Genomic DNA, 17,599 nt, shown 5'->3' on the forward strand with positions numbered 1-17,599 from the left:
TGCCTTTTGGAGATTTTTCCATCTTTTCTTGGCTACTTTATGCACATTAATACAAATTTTTAGCTGGGGTGCCCAAACTTTCGATCCCCACTGTAGTTGTTAAGGTTGAAAAAGACACCAGTCCATCCAGTGCAACCAGTGTGGGTATGTGTATTATTATTATTATACAGGATTTATATAGCGCCAACAGTTTGTGCAGCACTTTACAATATAAGGGAAACAGTACAATTACAATACATTTCAGTACAGAAGGAATATGAGGGCCCTGCTCATGGAGCTTACAATATAAAGGATGTGTATGCATTTATGGCCCTACCCCTTCCCATATCCCTGTATATTGTGTTCACTAAGATGGCCATCTAAATATGTTTTTTTTTAAAGTCTCAACACTTCCCACTAACACCACCAATTGTGGAAGGGAGTTCCACATCCTTATCATTTTAACAGTAAAGAAATCCTTACACAGTTTCAAGAGTTCCGAACCCCAATACCCAGGTAGGGGTATATCCACTTTCTACACGCACCTCAAAAACTCACAATTCACTCTGCAAACAACCTCCCTAACCAATTGGGAGAAAATCTTTTCAACCCAAATAACTTTAAAGTATTGGGAAAATACCTTCAGCATCACCTATAAAGCTACCCGATGTAGCTCCCACTGGGAGTCATACTTAAAAATACTCCACCAATGGTACCTGACTCCAGTCAAACTTTCCATCTACTACCCGAAACAGTCCTCTACCTGCTGGAGACTCTGTGGTGAGCCAGGCTCAACAATCCACATTTTGTGGTCATCACTTCGTTCCTTCTGGAAAACTACATTTCAGTTAATTTCTGAAATACACAAAATTCCGTTAACCCCGAACCCGTCACTAGCACTCCTACACATTGGAATCGAGAAACTCCCTCCAAGCTCCAGAACAATTATTACCCATATACTCTTTGCCGCAAAAATTAATATTACTAGACTATGGAACACAAACAATACCCCCACAATCACATCATTGATTACAGACCTTAACACTCAATGCCAAATGGAAAAACTATCCGCAATCAACACTTCCTCCTATCACAAATTCAATCTCCAGTGGACCCGATGGCTAAACCACCCTAAATGTAATATACACCCTTGAAGACATCTCAGGAAATGAACTCACACCCCGCACTAAGACTGGTATCTACTCAATTCCCAAGTTATATTCCTCCCTCCCCATCCTACCCCCCCACCTCCTCACCATCATCCCCCCCCTAATTCCCCTAACTCCTCACCAATGCCCTTTGAAGGCACACAAATACCTCTGTTGATATGGCTAAACAAGACTAATACCCCATCTGTCCAGAGGGCAGATCTACAACAAGTTGATCAACCATATTTGCCTACTGTAATGTTGTATGATTTAACCTTATCTCTTTTCCCTGTTCTTCCATGTTTATCCTTGAAAACTCAATAAAAATATTGAAACATAAAGTGGAGTTCCAGCCACTTTCCCCCCAAAAAAGTTAAAAGTCAGCAGCTACAAATACTGTGGCTGCTAACTTTGAATACTAGGGCACTTACCTGTCCATGAATCCAAGGGTGTCCTCACCCCGAACCAATTCTTCATTCGTCTGTTGGGTGCTGGCACTGCTATCTTGACTACTGGAATCTGGCAGTAAAGCCTTGCCAGTTTCGTACTGCTTATGCGCAAGGCGCGCTGTGCTTTGTGAATGGGCTGCAGTCCTCTGGGATCTTGCAAGTGCGAACTAAGCCAGAAGTCGGAGCGTGTACCTGCCCCCCCCCCCAAAAAAAAAAGGCGCCAAATACGTTAGCAGAGGTGGGGAGGAGGCAGAAAAGTGGAGCTTCCACTTTTAAGTGGAACCATTTGTTGTCCAATTTCATTAAAGTGGAGCTCCACTAAAAAGGGGAAGTTCCGCTTTAAGGACTTCTCCTCCACTCCCCATTAAGGACTAGCACCTTTGGGGGGCGGGGGGGATCAGGTACCCGAATTTGACAGGTACCCACTCCTACTTCTTGTCTGATTGCCTAGGCGATCGAAAGCTGAAGGTGTCCTCCCTCCCTCCCTCCCTCCCTGTAGTCTTTTGGGACATGTGACAGGTCCCAGAAGACTACAGGACCATTCATGAAGTGCCGCGCCACTCGCACATGCGCAGTGGGTACCCGGCTGTGGAGCCACAAGCTGTCACAGCCCGGTGCCCACACTGAAGATGCCGGCCTCCTGGAATACAGGACGGCTGGGGAACACACCACGGGACCGAGGGACAGGTAAGTGGCTGTTTTTTTAGCTGCTGACTTTTATTTTGTGACAGGTGAGTGGAACTCCGCTTTAAGTGACCACATGACCTCTTGAGTGACCTGAGACTAAATAGTTTCCTCCCTAGGCTAGGATCACCAATTAAATATTTATATTTTGTGATCATATCTCCTCTTAACCATCTCTTCTCCAGGGAAAATGCAGGGTATTGTCTTCTCCTGTATGTGGATATATTTTTATGTACTGCACCAATAAGTGCAATTTTACATTTCAGGGTCATAAATTGATTGATTTTATATTGTTTGATTACTTATTTTTCTGAGTGCCTCTGAAGTCCCATGCTTTGTTCTTTAACTTGTGATAATTGCATTTTTTTCAGGATGTGGTGCGCAATTTGTTCATCCACACCATCCTATATGTAATCATAGGTATCAGACCCTTTTCTTTCTGCTTGAATTCAGTAAAACGTGAATATTTGCCTTAGGTTATTGCACTTTGAGTATCTGATATATCTTTGCATCATCATATTTTTTATAAGCCAAAAAAGAGCATGCACAAGATTACTAGGCTTTAGCAGTCCAATAATTGGTACCCATTCACAAATTCTGTCTACATTTTTTCCAGTTTGTTTATTTTTTTCGTGTTCTGTCTTCAGAATATGAAGGAGAACAATGTGACCACATTAACCATGATCTACATGCTGGGATTTAAGACTCCCCACAGTATAACATATTTTATATTTTGTCTTTTATTCATAACTTATTGTGTTACTTTATGTGGAAACCTCCTGATCATCACACTGGTGTCCTACAGCAAAGCCCTCCATTCCCCCATGTACTTCTTCCTCACCCAGCTCTCCATATCAGATATCGTATTATCAACTGACATTCTTCCTAACATGCTCCATGCTGTTTTGATGAAGGAGATCATAATATCATTTTCTGATTGCATCTCCCAGTATTATTTCTTTGCTGTCTCAGAAACGTCAGAATGTCTTCTTCTGACGGCGATGGCTTATGACAGATATGTGGCCATCTGTAAACCATTGCATTATACCTTAGCAATGAACTTCCAGTTCTGCTGCATAATGGTCATCACATGTTGGGTTTCAAGTGTTTTAATACCATTGATTCACACCGTAACAATATCACAGTTACAATTTTGTGGCCCTAATACTGTGGATCATTTTTTCTGTGATGTTTACCCAATCCTTCAACTCTCCTGCTCTGACATAAACATCGTTGAATTTGAAGTTACAATATTGGGTTTTCTATTTGTTGTCATCCCTTTCTTTATTATTCTTGTATCCTATCTTTGTATTATGATTACCATTTTTAAAATCCCATCTATTACCAGCAGGAAGAAAGTTTTCTCAACATGCAGTTCCCACTTGACCGTTGTGTTCATTTATTATGGTACTCTGGTTGGCGTTTACTTAATACCTCGCAGTGGACAGTCGTGGAATACCATGAAGTTCCTTTCATTGCTATACACTGTAGCCACCCCTCTAATGAATCCAATTATATACAGTCTGAGGAACAGAGACTTGAAAAAAGCTGTAGATGAAATTATCAACCACTATCTGTGATTGACTTTTTGGTAGATAATAAAATATGTACTCAATATAAATTGTCTTGCATGGTCAAGTAATAACAAATTTACATTGTAGTAGGAAAACCTTGCTATTTTTGTTGTTGTTGTTGTTGTTGTCTATGTACCATGTACTTTTTTTTTTTTAGAAATAACTGTTTTAATTGAATTTTTTGTTAACAGTACAGAGTACAGTAAAACAAAAAACACATTTTTAGAGAAAAACATAAAACTTCCATGTAGAAGTTAGATAATTGCAGCCGGTAAAGCTTATCAGACATTATCAGAGAATCTTATGAGTGCATACCCAAATGGCATTGTAGGTCAGTCAAGTGACATTGAAGTTATGTAGTCAGCTAGGAAAGAAAAGGAGGAGAAAACAAGGAAAAATATTGAGAGAGGGTAAAAAGGGAAAGGGGGTGTCTATGTCTCTCCACTGTTTGGGTCTGTGGACTAATTAGAGAAACACATGGATAAAAACAAACCCCAAGATCTACTAGGGTAGGAAGTCTTGGGAGTGCCACAGCTCCCAGACCTGGTTATGTATCTGCACTCCAGTGATGTGCAAACAAACACTCAGCCACTGCGAGGATACGCCACAGAAGCTTCTTGTTGGGCTTTGAGAGATTCTGAGAAAGCAAGCCTAGCAAAAACAAATTGGGGTGAAGGAAAAGGTGGAGTCAAAGAGTTATTATAGCAATCGATGGACAACTTTTCAGCAAGATACAAGAGGACAACTCCAGTGTATATGGATAAGATAACCCTTTGCCAACAATAATCACTAACTGCAGGGTGTATAGCATGGAGAACTTCCGGGGTGAGGTACCAAAAATATAGTATTTTGTAGATGTTTCCTTATATATTGTCCAAACAGAGCTTTTCGCAGCCTGTGACCAAATGACTTCCCAGGTTTCCAGAGTAAGTTCTTCCTCAAAAATACTCTCCCATTTTAGTATATAGGTATGTTTACCCAAATATGATATAGAGTAAGCATTAAGATTCTTTAAGCATCGGAACTTAGGCCTTTTTGGGATGGTCCCTCTGCTAGAAATCTTTTAAAAGGTGTTCGCTTAGAAAATTTTAGTGTAGGGGTTATGAGAGTGCATAGTGCCTAATCTGCAGATATCTATAGAGGTCCATAGATGGCAGGTTATGTATGTTCTGAAGTTGTTCAAAGGGAAGCACCTTCCTAGTGGTATGGTCCGCTAGCTGCTTGAATTTAAAGAGCTTATCCCCTAGCTACGGGGAGATCATGGATGCGGACAGACTATCTGGCACTTCAGGATTGAAGAAAAAGGAAGTAATCAAGGGAGCATCTGACATTAGGGCATGCCAATTGTCCATTTCCTTGTGCAGGTTGGAAAGGGTAGTGCAAATCTGAGTCAGGGTAAGGAGAATGTCCATAGAAAGGGACCTTTGGACCCTATATGTTTAAGAGCCTCAGAAAAAAGGAAAGCTAAAGCAGTCAAATGACTTTCTGAATCTAGCAAGAGAGCTGGATGACTATCTCTATTGACCACGCCCACCAAATTTATCACCTGTCTGGTGTTTTCACCCATAAGACAGAATAGGACAAAGCCTACCTGGTCATTTTTGATTAACAAAGAAAGGAATTCGTTCAAGAACAACATATTTAAGTTCAATAAAGCAATAGACTTGCAGTTGGTGCAAAAAGTGTGGGTCTTGCCTGCCTTGGGTATCAAAGTGATAAAGGAGTGCTGCATGTCCGGGGGAATAAGATTTTTACATAAGAAACCATTGAACAGTTGGGCCATTCGGTTCTTTGCTAAGATCCTATTTTTTATTGATTTGTTATCTGTTCAGTTATCTGTATTTGTTAATTTTTTTTTTTTCTACTATCGTGTCATTCCTGATAGTATGAATGGTTTAACTGACATGTGCATAAAATATATTACAGCTTTAGGGACCCCTTGATTAAGCCCCAGTTAATAACGGTAAATATATCTATTCAATGAGTATAGAAATTATCTCTATTAATGTCAATGGCTTGAATCATCCAGCCAAACATGCAAACATGTGGAAACAGGCATTTAAAGATAAATGTGATATACTGTGTTCAAGAGACTCATTTAGTAGATTCCGTCCCTCCTAAATGCTCACACAAAAAGTTTCCATATGTCTATACCAGGGGTGGGCAAACTTTTTGACTTGAGGGCCGCAATGGGTTCATATATTGGACCCGGGGGCCGGACCAAGAGTAGATGAATGATGTGTATGTGTCATCCATAGTAAGTATAGTAATATTCCCCCATAGTAAGCATAGTAATTCATCCCCCATATAGTAATTCATCCCCCATATAGTAATTCATCCCCCCTATAGTAATTCATCCCCCATAGTAATTCATCCCCCATAGTAATTTATCCCCCATATAGTAATTCATCCCCCATAGTAATTCATCCCCCATATAGTAATTAATCCCCCATATAGTAATTCATCCCCCATAGTAATTCATCCCCCATATAGTAATTCATCCCCCATATAGTAATTCATCCCCCCTATAGTAATTCATCCCCCATAGTAATTCATCCCCCCTATAGTAATTCATCCCCCATATAGTAATTCATCCCCCATAGTAATTCATCCCCCATAGTAATTCATCCCCCATATTAATTCATCCCCCATATTAAGTCCCCAAGTCCCCCCTGTGTCAATTCACTTACCTTTGCTCCGCGCGTTCCTTTCGCCGTGTTCCCGCGCCGTTCCGGTGTAGCATGAAAATCTGTATCCTATGAGGATCTGTCCCCCTCGACGTATTTGCGCATGTGCCAGTTTCAGGCATTAGCAGCCGATCGGCGATCTCCGGCACATGCGCAGATACGTCGAGGGGGACAGATCCTCATAGGAGACAGATTTTCATGCTACACCGGTCTTCAGGGCGGACTGTGAGAGGAGCCTAGTGGGAGCCTAGCTCTGCGGGCCGGATTAAAAGGTCCGCCGGGCCGTAGTTTGCCCATTGCTGGTCTATACTGTCAATGCCTTTGAAAAAAGGAAGGATTACTCACTTAGAGATACACTAAACTTTGTTTTTCATAAAAATATCTCAGACCCCGAAAGCAGGTACCTGATTCTTCTATGTACTATAGATAATACAGACTACACTATTATAAATTTATATGCACCTAATACACATCAAAAAAGATACTTTACCAAGCTCTTCAAACTAATCTTGAAAAATCATTCTGGTTCCCTTATACTATGCAGTGACTTCAACCTCATAGTTGACAGAAACTTAGACTCAACAAAATCTCAAAAAAGACTACCTGGACTCAATACCCCTTTCTAATAAATTAAGATGTCTATGATGTTCGGAGGTGTCAACATGCAGATGAAAGAGATTACACCTTTTTATTGGCCAGGCACCAATCTTATTCGAGAATTGACCTTATATTAGTAGATAAATGGCTACTGCAAAATGTTACCACATCAACCATAGGCAATATAACATGGTCAGACCACACGCCGGTTTCAATTAATATTTTGGATAACCACTTATTGAAACCACACCACCTCTGGCATGTAAATTTGTCCATTATAAAAATCTCCAACAATAACTTGATACTTGAAAAACATCTTGAGGAGTTCTTCCATATAAATTTGCAATCTGTATCAAGCTCTGGCATCCTTTGTGCACTCACAAAGCGTATATACGTAGTATAATTTTACAAACGTGCGCTAAATCTAAAAAGCAAAGAAATAAACAGCTTGATGACTTACTACAGGATATTCACAAATGCAAAATAAAGCTCAAATTGATCGCACCACCTCGAATACACTCTCCAGACTAAGGAACGAATTACGCTCCTTACTAATGTACCAATTTGATAGGAAGATTAAAACTCAATTACTATTCTAATGGAAACAAAGCAGGGAAATTCCTAGCAAAAAAAATGAAATCCCTGCATACTAGAACTAAAATACTGTATATTATCAACCCAAAAGATAAAACTAAAATCGCTAATCTTTAAGAAATAGCAAATTCATTTAAGATTCGCTTTCTAACCTTAATGAAGACAAATCCACTCTCCAACCTTCTATGGAAAACATACAAACATTTTTATCACAAATTTGCTTACCCACACTTTCCAAATCACAACTACCGTATTTTAACCCATGAAAATCTTCTGAAAAGTCGGGGGTCGTCTTATACGCCGGTATACGGCGAGCCGGTGTCAGGGCGACACTTTTTCGAGGGGCGGCGCGGTGGCGGAAGGGACACTAAGTACAGGGGCGGGCAGGGGGCTGCTGTACCTTACCTGGCTCCGGTCCCGGTCCCACGACGATCTGGTCCAGGAAGCGCGGCTGCTCCTTCTTTCAGTTCGGCCGCTCGATGGTCGCGCGGCCGCTCAGCTCCACCTCCTCACCGGCGATTGGGCGCCAGCACTGGAAAGGCACACAGGCGACCAATCACCGGCGAGGAGGTGGAGCCCCGCGAAAATCGAGTGAGGGAGTGGCCAGTAAGTGTGCAGCAGCACCATGCTGTGACACTCGGCACTATTCCTCTCCCCCACTGACACCAACGATGAGGCACTATTCCTCCCCCCACTGACACCAATGATGAGGCACTATTCCTCCTCCACACTGACACCAACGATGAGGCACTGTTCCTCCTCCCCACTGTCACCAACGATGGGGCACTATTCCCCCCCCACTGACACAATGATGGGGCACTATTCCTCCTCCCCACTGACACCAATGATGGAGCACTATTCCCCCCCCACTGACACCAATGATAGGGCACTATTCCTCCCCCACTGACACCAACAATGGGGCACTATTCCTCCTCCCCACTGACACCAACGAAGGGGCACTATCCCCCCCCCCACTGACACCAATGATGGGGCACTATTCTCCCCACTGGTACCAATGATGGGGCACTTTTCCTGCCACTGATACCAACGATGGGGCGCTATTCCTCCCACTGACACCAATGATGGGGCGCAATTCCTGCCACTGATACCAATGATGGGGCACTATTCTCCCCACTGATACCAATGATGGGGCACTTTTCCCGTCACTGATACCAACGATGGAGCGCTATTCCTCCCACTGACACCAATTATGGGGCGCAATTCCTGCCACTGATACCAATGATCGGGCGCTATTCCTCCCACTGACACCAATGATGGGGCGCAATTCCTGCCACTGATACCAATGATGGGACGCTATTCCTCCCACTGACACCAATGATGGAGCACTATTCCTCCCACTGACACTAATGATGGGACACTATTCCTCCCACTGACACCAATGATGGGGCACGATTCTTCCCACTGACACCAATGATGGGGCATTATTCCTCCCACTGACTAATGATGGGGCACTATTCCTCCCACTGACACTAATGATGGGACACTATTCCTCACACACTGACACTAATGATGGGGCACTATCATTGGTGTCAGTGGGAGGAATAGTGTCCCATCATTGGTATCAGTGGGAGGAATAGTGCCCCATCATTGGTGTCAGTGGATGAAATAGTTCCCCATCATTGGTGTCAGTGGGAGGAGTAGTGCCTCATCATTGGTATCAGTGGAGGAATAGTGCCCCATCATTGGTTTCAGTGGGAGGAATAGTGCCCCATCATTGGTGTCAGAGCGAGGAATCATGCCCCATCATTGGTGTCAGTGGGAGGAATAGCACCCCATCATTGGAATACCATACTGAAATAGCATACCATATTGAAATCAAATCTGATGTTTTTTCATTTTTATTTGGTATGCATTGGAAGAGGGGTAGTCTTATACGGCGAGTATAGCTCAAACCCTATATTTTAAGAGGAAAAGTAGGGGGTCGTCTTATACGCCCAGTCGTCTTATACGCCGGAAAATACGGTAAGTATATTAAACTCCCCTATCACAATAGATTAAATAAACAGAACAATAGAAAAACTACCCAATGGCAAAAGTCAGGGACCAGATGGATTTTCCAGCGAATACTATAACATTTTCAAAAATACCCCGAGTCCTCATCTAAACCAACTATACACTGACGTGTTTTCTTCCACCTCATTACCTTCTGAAATGCTGCAAGCATTAATTGTACCAATCCCCAAATAAGATAAAGATACAGATAACCCACAAAATTTCAGGCCTATTTCTTTATTAAATACTGATATTAAGATCTACACTAAAATTATACCATGCGGACTGGCCAATATACTCCCAGATTTGGTCAAGCCAGATCAGTTAGGCTTTACTAAAGATAGACAAACATCAGACACAACCTGGAGACTAATCAGCATAATTCATTACGTAGACTCACATCAAATCCCCTCCTTGCTTCTTGCTCTGGACACTGCAAAGGCTTTGATAGGATACACTGGACACACATGTTCCAAGTACTGCATAAATTTGGATTTTCAGAAACAATTATTAATGCTATATCAGCACTTTACTCAAATCCTTCTGCCCAAGTCTATGTATCTAACATGCTATCCAAACCATTCTTAATTACGAATGGTTCCAGACAAGGATGCCCATTGCCACCACTAATTTTTAACCTATCAACTGAACCTCTTGCTGAAACTATAAGAAACAATCCAGATATACATGGCTTCTATATAGGTAAAAACCACCACAAAATAATACTTTTTGCAGATAACATCGTTTTAATGCAAACTAATCCCTCTACTTCTTTAGCAGCCATTCAACAAACTCTCATACAATTCAGTAATGTTTCATATTATAAAATAAATGCATCCAAATCTAATATCCTAAATCTAGGTGTAGATCACATTCTAAAAATGTACCTCCAAAACAAATTTCCCTACATCTGGGAAAATGAAGCCATTCCTTATGTTGGAATATTGTTGACAAACAAAATCTCTGACCTAGGAACTCTCAGGGGATCAGGAAGGATTTTTTTTCCCTGCAGGAGAAAATTGGATCATTCTTTGCTGGTTTTTTTTTTTTGCCTTCCTCTGAATCAACTGTGGGTATAGGATTATAACTTTTTTTTCTTAATGGTTAAACTGGATGGACTTTTTTCTTTTTTCAGCCAGATTAGCTATGTAACTATGCAGCTATGAATTGGAAACATAATGGCATACGCACAATACAAGATATCTGTGTTAAAAACAACATAAAACATTTTGAATTCCTTATGAAAGAATTTAACCTCCTCCCTTCTGAAAAATCAACCTATACACGCATCAGTCATTGCCTATTGAAACATCCAGTAATAACAATATATATATATATATATATATATATATATATATATATATATAAGCAAAGTATCTTTACAGTTCTATAGCTCTGCTACTCTGAAATCAGGTGGTATAACCCTATTTTATAACCTTCTACAATGTAAATCAGAATTTAATGTGACTACTCCTTTAATAAAGTGTGAAAAAGACTTAGAGACTGAAATCTCTAATGAGCAGTGGGAATGTGCATTCGGGAATGTGTTTTCAGCTACTAGATGTGTTAAACTTTAGGGGCTAATGCACACAATTTCCACAAGATAATATCTAACTCCTTATCAAATGGTCAAATTCTCAGAACAACATAGTCCTCAATGCTGGAGAAACTGGGGTCAGATTTGTACTCTATTACATATATTATGGACATGTAAAAATATTAGAAGCTATTGGTATAAAGTCTTCCACATGATATTGAAATTACTGGGATAATAAAGCAACCAGATCCTACTCTAGCTATTTTGAATATAATTATAGATACATATCCAATCCATCATCGACTCTTAGTAACACGTATTCTTCAAGCATCAAGACTTACCATTACTAGGCACTGGAAAAAAAGACTTAGCCCCTTCTCTGAAAGAAGTTATTGAGCTAGTCCAGACCCACTTCATCTATGAGAAATCTTTACTTTCCTAAACAATAGAATTACTAAATTTTACAAAGCTTGGAAACCCCGGTCCAACTGGTTCAGAACTGTGACCTAAGATATTAGTATGTTTAACTTTTCTTTGGATACTCTAAAGCAGGGGCGGACTGACCATTTGTAAACTCGGGCACTGCCCGAGGGCCCGGGGTCAATAGGGGGCCCCATGAGATGTCCCTGGTACCTTTTTCATAGTCTTTATTAAGTTTGGGCAAGGACACAGGGGCCCCATGATCCCCTATTGCCCGGGGGCCCCATGAGTTGTCAGTCCACCCCTGCTCTAAAATGATTATTTCCTGGAACTAGTAGGACTGTTAAGAATTATTAAATATTTCCTTTTTTCTCTTTGTTAATCTTTACCTCAACACCTATACTGTGATATTGTGTAAATTTTCACTATACTATTTTTGTTTTTGTTTTTTTTTTTTGTTGTTGTAACTATATTTGTAAAACCAAATAAAAATGTATTATGGAAAAAAAGAATTTAAATTGTTTCTTGGCCTCACGCTAAATTTGGGACTATCAAACTGCAGGCTTATTGGTGCACAAATCCCATACAACACTTACCAATCTATTCTGCCGCTATGTCCCGAACCCAATATAAAATAATTATGTGCTTTTTACACTTTAGTGATAATTCCCAGTGCCCTCCAAGAAATCACCCTGAGTATGACAAACTTTATAAAATTTGGCCACTGACAAATTTTTTTAACCAAAAATTTACTGAAATACATTGTCCTGACAAAATCATCTGTGTGGACGAATCACTAATCTACTTCACTGGTAGGCTGGGCATAAATCAATACATCCCAAGAAAACTGGCCAGATATGGGGTAAAGATGTACAAATCCTGTGAAAGGGCCACAGGTTATGTAAACAATTTCCAGGTTTTTGAAGGAAAGGAAAGCAAGCTGAACCCCCCTGACTGCCCAACCTATATGGGGACCAGTGGCCAAATTGTCTTGAACCTTATGTTTCCCCTCTTCAAGAAGGGTTACCACCTTTACATGGACAATTTTAATACAAGCTTACCATTTTTCCACCATCCTTACCTCAACAAAACTGTAGCTTGCCATACAGTTTGACCCACTCAGAAAGCCTTCCCACAACAACTAGCTTCCACTAGGCTGAACCAGGGGGAGTAAGCCAGTCTGAGGAATGATGAAATCTTAAGTGGTGAGACAAATGAGATGTGCATGTACTTTCCTAAAATCTATTGGAAATTCAAACAAGGCACGGACCCATCCAAAAGCCCCAGTGCATACACAAGTACAACCAGTTCATGGGGGGAGTGGATTTAAATGATCAGATGTTACAGCCATACTTAGCCACCAGAAGTATCCATATACCTTTTTCACCTGGCCCTGTACAATTCCTATGTAGTTTATCAGAAGTCCACACAAAGACCCGTCACCTTCTTACACTATGAGGAAGAGATTGTCACATTCTTCAACTATCAGGAGAGACCCACACCTCAACAGATTTGTTCTGATGCAGTGGGTAGACTGTACGGAATACATTTCCCCGATGTCATCCCTCCTACCTAAACAAACCGCAAACCACAAAAAAAATGTTGTGTGTGTTCCAAAAACAGAATTTGCCATGACAACCAATGCTTTTGTCCCCAATGCCCTGACCAGCCTGGCCTCTGTATGGAGAGTGCTTCCATCAATATCACACTTCAGTTCAATATTGGTGAAGGTATGGTGATGATATTTCCCTTGTTACTACCTGCCATCTCCCTGCCACATTTCTACCTGCTGCCTGGACCCATTTGCCTGTCTCTACCTGCCAACTGAACTGACCCTGGCTTGTTCATCAACTATGCCTCTGCCTGCCATCTGAACTGTTTATCCACCACGTTTCTGCCTTCGTCCTGAACTGACCTTGGCCTGTTAATTGACCATGCCTCTACTTGCCGCCTCAGCTATTTAGTCACCAAGTTTCTACCTTGTTCCTGAACTGACCTCGTCCTATTAATCGACCATGTCTCTGCCTGCCATCTGAACTGACCTCAGCCTGTTAAGTGACCATGATTTTTGCCTGATGCCTGGACTGATCTTTTTCCCTGCACTGTAGTAGTAGGATTTAAGACAACACAGGGGTTGTCTGGACCAATCCTTTGACCATGTCTCCGCTTGGCACCAGTACTGACCCGTCTGCACATCCCATTGGCTATTTTCATGTGAAACACCAGTGCCACCCATCCTCTGCAGACAACTACACTACTGAAACCACAGGTACTCTTTAGTTTTCTCTTAATTTTCCCTGTTCAACCTCTTGTACTTTCTGGGCAGTGAACATAGTGCTACGGGGGCAGTCACATAACAGTAGCTAGTCAAGAAATTAGATATGTAATTTATGCCCATAGAGTGCCTAAAGATGCTATTGGACATGGTGCCCCTCTATGCGGATAGGCTGTGAAAAAGTCTCACACATGTGGCATCACCATACTCAGGAGGAGTAGCAGAATGTATTTTGAGGTGCTGTGTATTAGAAATATCTCATTAATTGACAGCTGATGATTAAACAAAATCATTTTTACTTTCATTCCTCATTTTTCAAAAACTTGTGGCAAAAGCATGAAGTCTTCAGAGGACTCCCCATGCCTCCTAAAAGATACCTTGGGGCGCTTGCTTTCTAAAATGTGGCCACTTTGTGGATGTTTCCACTGTTCTGGTGCTTCACAGCCTTCAAAAAATGTGATAGGCAGTCAAAAAATGAGATGTGCATTTTTTGCCCCTAGAATTCCTAAATGTGCTTATTGGATGTGGGACCCCTCTATGTGGCTAGGCTGTGAAAAATTCTCACACATGTGGTATCGCCATACTCAGGAGGAGTAGCAGAATATGTTTTGAGGTGTAATTTTTGTATTTTTGTAGTTTTGTATTTCTATTGTTATTTCTATTTAATTTATATATTTTTGTTTATTTTATATAAGTTTTAATATTTTTTTTTCTTTCTTCTCTCCTGTTTCCACGATTGCTGTGGCACTTGATTGATTTTGCATGTAGCACGAGTGGCACATTTTCTGTTATTCAAAGTTAATAAACTATGTTTAGTTTTTGTTTTATTTGAGGTTTTTGAAGAATTTGTGGAATAAATTATCGACCCCTTTGGAATCAAGATACATAGATCTGCTTTGAGCATTATTTTCAGGTTTTCACATGGTGCAGGACTATTTTTTGGACTGAAAAGTTTTCACCAACATTTATTTATTTATGTTACTTATTGGTGGTTCTATATTCAAGTCTGCTGTATTATATAGTTGTTGTTCCTTCGGGGTGAAGGTATTTTTAGGCTAACTTGCTTTGGTATCTTAATAGGGAATAGGTGGTTGTGTGCTATTCGATTGTTATTCTGTAATTTTAAGTATGCTTATGTTGTGTGCTAGAAATATCCCTATAATTGACAACTTTGAGAACAAAAATATATTTTCATTTTGATTGCTTATTTTCCAAAAACTTGTGGAAACACATGAAGTCTTCAGAATACTCCCCATACCTTTTATATACAGTACTTTGGGGTGTTTGCTTTCTAAAATGTGGTCACTTTATGGGTGTTTTCACTGTCCTGGTGCTCCAGGGCCTTTATAAATGCAATAGGCAGTCAAGAAGTGAGATGTGTTATTTTTGCCCCTAGAACACATAAAAGTGCTTATTTGATATGGGGCCCTTCTATGTAGCTCGGTTGTGAAAAAGTCTCACACATGTGGTATTTCCATGCTCAGGAGGAGTAGCAGAATGTGTTTTGAGGTATAATTTTAAGTATTAGAATACTGTGTAATAGAAATATCTTACTAATTGACCAGCTTTGTGTAAAAGAATACATTTTTATTTTGTTTCTGCATTTTCCAAAAATGTGTGTAAAAAATTAAGTCTTCAGAAGACTCCCCATGCCTCCTAAAACATACCTTGGGGTATTTGATTTCCAAAAATGTGGTCATTTTGCTGTTGTTTCTACTGTCCTGGCACTCCAGGACCTCCAAAAATGTGATAGGTAGTCAAGAAATTAGATGTGCAGTTTTTGACCCTAAAACGCCCAATGGTGCTTATTGAATGTGGGGCCCCTCTATGTGGCTAGGCTGTAAAAACGTTTCACACATGTGATATTGACATACTCAGGAGGAGTAGCAGAATGTGTTTTGAGGTGTAATTTGAAGTATGCCTATGCTGTGTATTAGAAATATCTTACTAATTGACAACTTTGCGTAAAAAAAAAAAAGAAATAATTTTAATTTTCTTTCCACATTTTCCAAAAACTTGTGGCAAAAAATGAAGTCTTCTGAAGACCCCACATGCCTCTTAGAATATACCTTGGGGTGTTTGCTTTTCAAAATGTGACCATTTTGTGGATATTTCCACTGTCCTGGTGCTCCAAGGCCTCCAAAAATGTGATAGGTAATAAAAAAATTTGGTACCCTGCGGTGTGCTTCAGTCAGCTGATCGGCCAGGGTGGTAGACAGTAGGCAGCTGTATTCACGTGCTGGTGGAGGAAACACCAAAGAGAGGAGCAGTCTAGACAGATCATACAGGTTATATATATTCCTTAAATCGTTCCGGTTTGTCAGGCATTTCCAAGCATCTGTCAGTCGAGTACTTATTTTCAGACCCAGGCACCATACCAAGAGGTGGAAGATTTCCTGTAAACAGGAAGTTCCATCCAGCCAGCCCCTTTGAGGAAACCTCTGGTTACCTGGATCTTCTTCTTCTTCACTGAGTCCTGTCATCACAGGGAAGGGAGGATTGCCCAAGCTGACCAGACCTCTGACCAGACCTCTGATGAGGGATCTTTATACAACGCTCATACTCTATTTATTTCTGGTGAATGTGCATTTCTATCATTTCCAAAGGAGCACCACCAGTACTCACTAGTTTCAACAATCACAATTCATAGACTTTATGGACATTGTTTTGAATTTATTGTTTTTTATATGTTTTTATATGATTTTAGCGCTGCACTAATTTATATTATTATGTAATTTTAAGTATGTCTATGCTGTGTATTAGAAATATCTTACTAATAGGCAACTTTGCGTAAAAAAATACATTTTCATTTTCTTTCCACATTTTCCAAAAACTAGTGGCAAAAAATGAAGTCTTCAGAAGACCCCACTTGCCTCCTAGTAGATACCTTGGGGTGTTTGCTTTTCAAAATGTGGCCATTTTGTGGATATTTCCACTGTCCTGGTGCTCCAAGGCCTCCAAAAATGTGATAGGTAAACAAAAAATTACATGTGTGATTTTTGCCCCAAGAACACCTAAAGATGCTTTTTGGATGTGTGGCTCCTCTATGAGGCTAGCCTGTGAAAATGTTTCACACATGTGTTATTGCCATACTCAGGAGTTAGAGAATGTTTTGTGGGGTGTAATTGTAAGTATGCCTATGCTGTGTGAGAGAAATAATTTGTTAAAATGACAACTTTGTGAAAAAAACTGATTTTTCCAGTTTTCCTCGTATTCCAAAAAAAGTTGCCAAAAAACTGACAACTTCAAAAAACTCACCATGCTTCTTTTCCTATTAAATACCTCAGACTGTATATTTTCAAAAAGGGGGTCGTTTGGGGGGTATTTTTTACTGTCCTGGCATTTTAGTGTCCCAAGAAATGATATAGGTAGTCAGTACATTCAAATATACAGTACATACTGTATATACCATGGGTTGTGGACTCTATAACTTTCACACAGACTAAGCAATAAATATTTTATTGAGTTATTTTTACCAAAAAGGTTAATAGAATTCATTTGGTCAAAATTCATAAAGAAAGTATATTTCTTTGTAAAATGTGATAACAAAAACTAAGAAAATCATGTTTTTTTTTTCAAAATTGGTGGTATTTTTTCATTTATATAGCAAAAAAAAACAGAGGTACATAAATACCACCAAGG

At 40.2% G+C, this 17,599-nt stretch overlaps 1 protein-coding gene across 1 annotated transcript; it reads left to right on the forward strand.

The window, feature by feature from the left end:
* The first annotated feature begins 2,895 nt into the window (after window positions 1-2,895).
* LOC149452571 (olfactory receptor 1500-like) lies at window positions 2,896-3,869 on the forward strand. The gene has a single exon (XM_089689212.1). It carries the CDS (start codon window positions 2,911-2,913, stop codon window positions 3,838-3,840), a length of 930 nt encoding a protein of 309 aa, XP_089545338.1. The 5' UTR covers window positions 2,896-2,910; the 3' UTR covers window positions 3,841-3,869.
* The last annotated feature ends 13,730 nt before the right edge of the window (window positions 3,870-17,599 follow it).

The sequence above is a fragment of the Staurois parvus genome, unplaced genomic scaffold (genome assembly GCF_062004578.1).
Source record: "Staurois parvus isolate SC_StPar_1 unplaced genomic scaffold, SC_StPar_1.0 ptg000470l, whole genome shotgun sequence".
Classification (NCBI taxonomy): domain Eukaryota; kingdom Metazoa; phylum Chordata; class Amphibia; order Anura; family Ranidae; genus Staurois; species Staurois parvus.